General features: G+C 31.2%; 1 protein-coding gene across 1 annotated transcript in view; it reads left to right on the forward strand.

The window, feature by feature from the left end:
* Positions 1 to 770: 770 nt before the first annotated feature.
* LOC107453343 (phospholipid-transporting ATPase ABCA3) overlaps positions 771 to 9,159 on the forward strand; it is a 54,980-nt gene continuing 46,591 nt past the window's right edge. Inside the window, exons 1-6 of the mRNA XM_087156589.1 lie at positions 771 to 910; positions 2,451 to 2,829; positions 4,305 to 4,526; positions 4,609 to 4,706; positions 6,205 to 6,360; positions 7,852 to 8,136. Coding sequence (XP_087012715.1) covers positions 2,454 to 2,829; positions 4,305 to 4,526; positions 4,609 to 4,706; positions 6,205 to 6,360; positions 7,852 to 8,136 — 1,137 coding nt within the window. The 5' untranslated portion in view covers positions 771 to 910; positions 2,451 to 2,453. The remainder of the gene's footprint in view (positions 911 to 2,450; positions 2,830 to 4,304; positions 4,527 to 4,608; positions 4,707 to 6,204; positions 6,361 to 7,851; positions 8,137 to 9,159) is intronic.

Genomic DNA, 9,159 nt, shown 5'->3' on the forward strand with positions numbered 1-9,159 from the left:
GAATCTATTTAGACTTTCTCCCTCTTCCAATGGTTTCTCGAACTTGTGATTTCTGACTCGCCATTCTGGCTTGAACCTTGCTCCATGAAATTCGTAGTCTAGCAATTTCGTCTTCTGCAGATTTTGTTTCAAGCACAAATTGTTACAGGCAAAACTCTTCGCTAGCGCAAAAAACCAGCAGTGAAAATCGCACTTTCATTCGATATAACGCGTACAGCATTTTACAAGAAATATAGTCAAATTCCGTCAAAATCCTAGTATAAAAATGAATTATGAGTTCATAACGAGTTAAGAATTACTAGCTTTCCGCTATTTTGACTAAATTATACGAAATATATTTTTATAAGGGAAATATAAATAACAGGAAATATATTTTTCTTCTGCTGTTTATGTGAGCTTTGTTATACGAAAAAGGTCAAAATGGAATCAATACAGAAAAACGAATTGTGGGGCCTTCCTGGCCGAGCGGTACAGCCCGCCAAATACTGTGCGAAGCGTGGAGGTGGCGGGTTCGAATCCCGCCGTAACCCAGGATGTATTCTGCGTGATGTCCTCTGAATTGTTCCATCTGTGCTTCCTATTGACCAAGGTTCATAAGTCTAAATTTAACACACAAGCCTGAAATATATGTAATTTAAATAAAGCAATAAAGTGCCCAAGATTGTCACCACGATGAATTGTCACTGCAGCAAATTGTACCCGTGACGAATTAACTCTTAGATAAATTGTTCCACAACAAATTTTGCACAACGAATTGACGTAGAACCGAGAGCAAGCGAAGATGATAACTATAATAGGAAAGTTCATTTTCAAAATCTGCCATTTTACTCTATGTTGTTAATTTCTTTCAGATTGAATTTTTGTTGTACTTTTTTTTTCTTTGAACAAAATTACGCCTAAGTTGGTCAAAGTATTTATCAACTTGTTCATTTCTTTAGATATTAATATATAATTTTCTATTTACTTAAAAATTTCTGCCGTAAATAGCTTTTTAATTAGAAAATCAATATTGTATAAAAAATTTTGAAATTAACTTTTTGTTTTGCACTTAATAGTATAATTAACTAGATAAAACTGTCAAATTGAATTATTCTTATTGTTAAAATCTTAAAATATATTGTTAGTTTACAATATTTATGCGCTTAAAAGATATATTTTTAAAGTAAGAAAAATGAATACAGACCTATAATTTTATGATTTTGCCGGATAAAAAAATTATCTATCCATGACAACATGTTAACTCTACGAGAAAATGTTTGTTTCGTTTTTTTCTTATTATATGCATAGAAACATTGCTCAAAAAGAAAAAAAGAAGAAAAAAGAGCAAAAAAAACAACTTGAATAACTTTTGATCTAATGATCAGAGTTTTCCCGTATGTCACAGAGATCAGAGAATCAGAGTTTCTTACTGGTTCAAAGGCTTGACCTTTAAAATGCCAATTAATTACTGCAGACAATACTTTAGGTTACAAAATCAGACACTAAAACGTACTTTCCTTGATTAAACAAATTTCCTTTCCTTTTATTCGATGGATTCCTCAGCCTTATAATATGGGGAGGGGGTTAGCATATATCTGGAAAATATGACCCTAATTGTTAGATCAGACAGCTGTCGAAAGTTTAAATCCTTTTATGTCAGTTTTACTTTTTGTGTATGTGCCATATTACAATAATTTCTTAAGATACTCTAAAAATTTTTGCACTCAGTTACAAAATTCGTTTATCGGCAAATATTTCAATGTAAAAAAAACTATTTTTTTACAAGTTTTCATTATTTTATTTGTTGTTGTTGTTGTAGTTAATTTACGTCGCACTAGAGCTGCACAATGGGTTCTTGGCGACGGTCTGAGAAACATCCTTGAGGATGATCCGAAGACAACCCATCGCAATTTTGATCCTCTGCAGAGGGGATGGCACCCCCGCTTCGGTAGCCCAACGACCTGCACGCGAATTCGAGCACTTTACGGTAGAACAGTTTAACGAGGACCCACACCGCACACCCTCGGTTCCTACGCAGACTGATCCAAGTGGTCTCCCACCTGCACACTGACCGCAGCTAGTGATGCTTGACTTCGGTGATCTTCTGGGAACCGTGTCTTAACGATCAGTCCACTGCGGGACCATTATTTTATTTAATAACAGTCTGAAACTCTTAAAATTGTAAGGAAGTAAAATTAAAGATTGTTTTAAGAAGCAAAATACAAAATTTTAATGAAATCTGCTGAATAGTTTCTAAGATTTTAATCTTAAAACAGTATTTTGAGGGTCAAGAATCCGAAGCCGTTGAAAAAAAAAAGTTATAATGTATTCAGATTAAATACGCTTTTGTTTCTGATTTCATAACTTAAAATTTTGCTTGCAACAATTAATTAATAGATTTGAGATAATTCAATTTTTTATTGGTTTTATTTCTCACTTTAACTAATTATTTTAAATAACTCTACTTTCAGGAAATGTCTTTTAAAAGCGGCTTTCACCAGTTTCTCATATTGCTTTATAAAGGAGCACTTTTGAGAAAGCGGCACTACATAGTTACCTTTTTTGAAATCGTCATTCCCGTCTTTATTGCAAGTATAATGCCTATGATAATGTCAGAACAGAGAAGTAAGTTTCCTGAATATATCAAGTTTGAAAGAGATAATCGGGGAAAAGATGATTATTGGCAAAGTGCTGTAACTTATGAACCTTTCTCTCCTTACAAAAATAATATTCATTATCGTAGCTTTTTCTTTGTGTATACTCCACCAAATGATATGACTACTGATTTCATGAAAAATGCTATTGAAAGATTCAAAGATGATCCTGAAGGAGTATTTCAGATTGATATTAGTAAGTTCAAATATTTATTTTATGATTAAAGCAAAGATAGATTTTACTTACGTTGTTTTTTATTTCATATTCGTTGTTGAGCAGACGACCCAATGTTGAGATTATGATATCGATGTTCAACTCCGTAGCCTTGTAAAGTTGAACCTAATCCAGAAGACAAGGGAACTCCTGGATCAAGAATTGGGAGAAATTTGCTTTCGAGGAAGAATTTTTTAGGGAACTAACCAGCATTTGCGTTGCGTTGCTGTGAGGAAAACCACAAAAACTTCCCAAGGTTAGCTTGATGGCTAGGGGACTCTAACCCATGATCCATCATCAACATCAATTGAGACAGTTTTTGCAACCCATGATTGGAAATGTTGTGGCATTTATTGGAGTCAAAACGGAATAAAAAGCATTTGACCAATGGGTAAACAGTGATCGAAATAAAGCGATCGCATTTTTTTTAAAACAAAATTCCATTTTTCTTGGTAAGGTATTGCATTTTTACGTTTCGTAAAATTTTTATTGAGTAAAAAAGCTGCGAGTTACAAATCTTAGCATCTGCATCGAATTTTTAAAAGTATAAAAAACTAAATATAAGGACCTTGAAAATATTGTGTAGTAATAATATAAGTCTCACTTGTGAGTAAAATTACTTCTCATTTTTTATTGAGTGATCTGTCCTGCTAATTTTTTTTTCAAGTTTAGCTGGTTAATTTTTAAATCTAGGTGACCTTTCATTTAGTTACGGTTAAAATATTACAAAATGCTTTAACATAAAATTATATCAGTTTTTGTACATTTTAGTTAGAAGAATGTTCTTTGCTTTTTTTCCAAAAAGATCGATTAAACCCATGATGAATAAGAAGGAATCACGGGGGTTTCTGATTGGAGTGCGCAAGTTCCGGTGCCTCCTACTAAATATATAAAGTATTTAAAAAGTTGATTCATTGCCCTTATTTCATCTTTCAAATATTATTGCCTAAATGTGTTTGAATTTAAAATTTTTTAATTAATTATATTTATACATATTTTGATCTTTCTACTCTGTACTTCTCGTCGATCAAAGATAAACCAGCTTTGCTTGTTCAAAGTTGACCTATCACACACAATTTGGTTTTATCAAGAGCAACCAAACTGTAGAGAAGAATTTTTAAAATGAGTTTAATAGTTAAGAAACGACATATCTCAGTTAAATATTCATCTAAGAATTAAATTAATCAAGATTAATTCCTGATGTAAGCTTTAAAATTCAAAACAAATTTATACTTCATTCGGACTCCTTCGCTTAAGAAAATGGTTCACACTTTTATATGGACAGGTTCAAGAACATAATTTAATATGTTCAAAGATAGTACCTTCTTACTTACATTAAAATCAGATTACTTGATCAAAGAGTACGATAAAGGGGCGTTTTTTATTTTGGACACTGTATGCATATATAGCATAAAAAAATGCTTTAAAAAATATACCTGGGTTTATTTTTGTTTTAGAAATGGCCTCAGCGCAAACAGAAGAAGAGCTGGAGAAAATTTGCTTAAACGCAATGTTAGGATCTAGATACGGCAATAATTATGTTATCGGAACAATATTCAAGAATTTTAATCCCAGTAAAAAGGGATATCCACCATCCCTTGACTATATAATTAGGTATGGAGATACCTCATTTGCAACCTCAAGAAAATACAGAGTAAATGGACCGCATAGGGATACAGGTATTATTTTTTTCTCAAAAGAAAGAAATTTTCGTAAATTCCTACAGCCTCTTTTACATAAATTCTCAAACATTTCTTTTAGAGTATGCGGATACCTTTTTTCTAATGTGGCAAGCATCAATTGAAGATACATTTATCGAAAAGAAGATGAATGAGTCTGGAAAACAGTTCGATTATAAGGTATATATTTGAGCTAAGTAGATAAGGGCTTTAAGTGGCATTCTTTTGTATTCGAGTTTGTTAGTTATAAGTCATAGTCGAAAAAGTTAATAAGTTACTTATTGAATCATCCCAATTGAACAGTATATTGTCAATGTCATCATTAGTTCTCTGGCCCTCCAATATATCTGAACGTAACACTAGTGCTCAGAATCGGTTTGATTATAAGGTTAATGTTTGAGCTAAGTAAATGAAGAATCGACGAAATTTTATTACATTCAAGTAAATTAGCTTTAAAGTTTATGCATTACTTGTCTAATCATTGCCCAGTAAATTGCCTATGATATCGTTAGTAATTTGGCCCTCCAATATATCTGGGCTTACAAACAGTTGTCTTAAAATCGGTTTGATTATAAGGTTAATCTTTGACCTAAGTAGAGGAAGATTAAAAATATCATTAAATTAAATTCAAGTAAATAAGCTTTAAAGCTTAAGCGTTATTTATTATTCATTACAAATGCCATATGGCAATGTCACCTTTACTCTACTCTGTCAGCCTTACTTATACCTCCAATATCTCTGTACTTTATAGAATAAAAACGCAAGTGCATGATGTCTTGCATCAAAAATTGGATTTAGTCAGTTCATGAAGCAGCTTTATTTTCAGGCTTAAACCACGCAATATGGTGAATTGCGTGGTTTAAGCCTGCGTAAAGCTGTAGGCAAACAGTCATGACCGCAAGTCAAAGTTGGAAAAATGCCACAGCTTCATTTATACGAAAATGAAAACTGTTCACAGTTCTTCTAATCGCTGAGTCTAAGACTAGCAAGCAGATTCAAATGACTCTTTTTGTTTTATCCAAGAAGTTACTCTTTTTTTTCCTAAAGTATTTACAGATTACAAAAAAGGCCAATAGCAAATTAACCGGAAACTCAAGAAAGGAGCAGATTTGACATTATCCGGAGTGATCATACTTTGGGAAAATATTAGCTATACTTTTGCTTTTATTTCGTGTTCGCAGCCTTACGATTGGTGAAATTAACACTCGTCTAAACTATTTGAGACATAAAGTATGCTCTTTTACGTTTTGATTCGCTTCGAAAAAAGTCTATATTTTTATATAAAACAGATAAACTGAATGCGCAATATACCCAAACGAGATATAACGGAGATCCACTTAAAATATATATTTATACATATATAATTCTAATATTAAAAAACGCTTTCTCGCAATAGCCTGTTGTAAACCTGGGAGATCATAGATATGAAGTTTTTCAATTTCGTAGCCAATGGTGCGAGAGGCGGGGGGGGGGGGCAGCGTGTTTAGTATTATGTATCTACCGCCCTTATTTTCTAGACAAGCAGATACCTATTCATATGAAGCTGTGTGGACTTCAAGCCGCCATCGGAGATCAAATCTCAGTTTTTTACAATTACAAGCCAGACATTAATAGTACATTATTTATTTTATTAAAATTAATAATTTATATTACATAAATAACACATAATTTATTTTAGGTCAATATGCAAAGATTTCCTTATCCTGAACACAAGAAGGTTGAAAGTATGTACAATGAAGTTTCAATTGTTCCAATGCTGTTTTTGTATGGGTATTTAATTTTCGTCCTCAACCTTTTAAGAAGAGTTATCGAAGAAAAAACTAATGGCTCGAAAGTAAGCTGAAATAAATTATGTTTAGATTTTCTTTATTAATTTTTTTTTAAAAATTACTCACTGCATGTAAAACATGAAATGCATTATTTTACTCTTTTCAATAATTGTGTGAATGTAACCCGCCCTATAAACGGGTTTGTGGTTGCATGACATGGGCGACGTTTCTCCACCCCGGTGGCTTAGCCATAGGTAATGATAAGAGAGTAGCAATTCCGGATTTTCTGAGGCCACGTGCCCGCCATTAACCAAAAAGAAAGAAACCTCAACTCTTTTTCAGTAGAAGAGAAACTTCCTACGGCTGGTAGTTTTAGTTTGAAATCTAGAGGAATCTTGAAGCTTGGTAATTCTCTTTTACGAAATGGCGAAAATTCCATAATGTTATTTTGTGCTTGTTTTAGCTGGAATCAATTGAGATATCAAGAAACAAAACCTGATTGATCCCTCTTGGTTATTTCGAATTCTTTGGCTTCACCGGAGTTTAGTCTGAAGTCTAGTTCAGTCTGAGATTTTAGTCTAGCTGAATTTTTAGTTTGACTGAATTTATGAATACGAATATGGCTGTTTTCTACGTTTAACTTTTCTAGCTTTTCTGTCAACTAAGGAGAATCTTACAATCGAAATTTCAATCCCTTTCTGATTAGCTGAAGTGCTCAAGTTTCAACTAGAGCCCTGATCCTTATGATAATACACCTTTAATGAATTCATAACTTTTACAGCCATTATTACACTGTTATTTCTAAAGAGAATCAAAGTTTCTATCACTTATTGACCACCTATGGTAATGAAATTTCTAGAAACAACTTTGTTCCGGAAACACAGAAATGTCCGCTTTGCAAAAGTTTTCTCCTAGCAGAATTTACTGCCAACTTGAAATTCGTCTACTTTTGATGTAAATGGGACTTTTGTGATGTGCTTTTTGATGTAAAATATGTTTTATGATGATTTTCTGTAAAAATAAGTGACAGACTTTAAAATGAAAAATACTAACATAATAACTCGTTTTTTTTAGAGGATAGATAGGATAATAGAGGTACTTTTCGGTCAGCAGGGGCGCAAACGGAAAGTCGCCAATTTTTTTTTTTTTTAACACATGAAAATTAAATAAAATAATTTTTTTAAAAAAAATAGGTTGAATTTCTTTGCTTCCAGTTAATCGAAGAGTATCTAAATAGATTTAGAAAATACCTTTTTTGTCACATCTGAAACATAAAACGTGGGACACACCACTTTAGAAATAAACTTCTATTCACATTTCTCATTGAACATATCAGAAAAATAAATTTATAATTGAATTATTTTCATTTCATAAAAGCACATGTTTGAAAAATATTAATTCTATTCGCTCGTAAAGATGAGGTTGCCTCAATGCAATATTTGAAACAATTTTCACTCAATACAATTTTTCATCGGTGGAGTAGTAAAGCTTCAAAATCAAATCTTTAACAATACAAGCGTTTTTCTTAACACTTGATTGTTTTCTTTGTATTACAGGAACTGATGAAAATGATGGGAATGTCGGATACTGTGTACTGGATCAGTACATTTGCAAATTATTTCATTGTCGGCTTATTTACAGTTATTTGCATAACAATTATCTACAAAGTTCCTCTGAAGACTGGATATATTTTTTTGGAAAACACTAATATAATTTTACTTTTCTTCATGCTTTTGCTGTATTTGTCTAGTGTCATACTGTTCTGCTTAGCGTTCTCAATATTCTTTAACAGAGGTAAAAAAAAGTTTTTTTTCATACCGTCTTATAATTTATTTATTTTTTAAATTTCAATATTTAAATACCATTGCAATATGCTAGCTTACCATACCAAAATGCCAAATTTATAAAAATATTAGCAAGTTTTCTTGTTACTTTGATTTTTCGATTGCACGTCAGAATAGTCTGAAACCAGTTCTCGTTGTTGTCGGTTTACTCTCATTGGTCAAAATAATCACATGATAGGATCCTTCACTAAGAAAAAAGGCCCAAATTTCTTTTGTTGTCATAACATAATAATAAAGTTATGATTGGATTTTGTTACTAATAAAGTATATATTTCTCACTTAGGTAACTGTATTTATTTGCAATATTTAAAGTTCTTCATTTTTGTTATTCTATGTTATTATTGTGTTTTTGGATTTGATTCTTATTTTAAGGGCTTAAAATTATAAAAGCAATGTCCTTTTTTTTTTTTTTAAATCTTCTCATAATGATAAACTTTTTAAGCAGAATTTGGAATAAACATATTTTAAACGATTTATAATTAACTACATTAAACGTTTGACATTTTTTAATCATCAAATAGATATTTACTTTTTACGGTTAACAATTTAAATAAGTACGCAGAAATCACGCGAGTCTGGGAGAGAAATAGGCAAGGGGCAGAGAGTATAAATAAGAATTATCAAAAGTAATAGAATTAATCCTTTAAAAAATAATGTATTGCAATAAAGGTAACTTTTTATAAACACTTATTTATAAATTTTGTAGTTTACTATAATATCTACCACATCTAGTATAATTATTTTATCTGTTTGTTATAAAATATAAAAGAAACTTTGAAATAAAAATTATTTTATGAAATTTAATGTTATTTTTAAAAATAAATCACGTGCCATTCCGTAACTTTTGAAGCAATACTTATCTAATTCTATTTGATTTTTTATGAGTTAATAAGGAATTTGATTATTTTTAAACATAAGTGATTTTTAGCATTTTTCTGTTTACAAATGACATTTGTATAGACATCTATTGACAATTATAATAAATGATATCTGTTTTTCTAGTTTAATTAACAATTAATA

This window comes from Parasteatoda tepidariorum, chromosome 2, assembly GCF_982258835.1.
Source record: "Parasteatoda tepidariorum strain Cologne lab strain chromosome 2, Ptep-v5.0, whole genome shotgun sequence".
Taxonomy (NCBI): domain Eukaryota; kingdom Metazoa; phylum Arthropoda; class Arachnida; order Araneae; family Theridiidae; genus Parasteatoda; species Parasteatoda tepidariorum.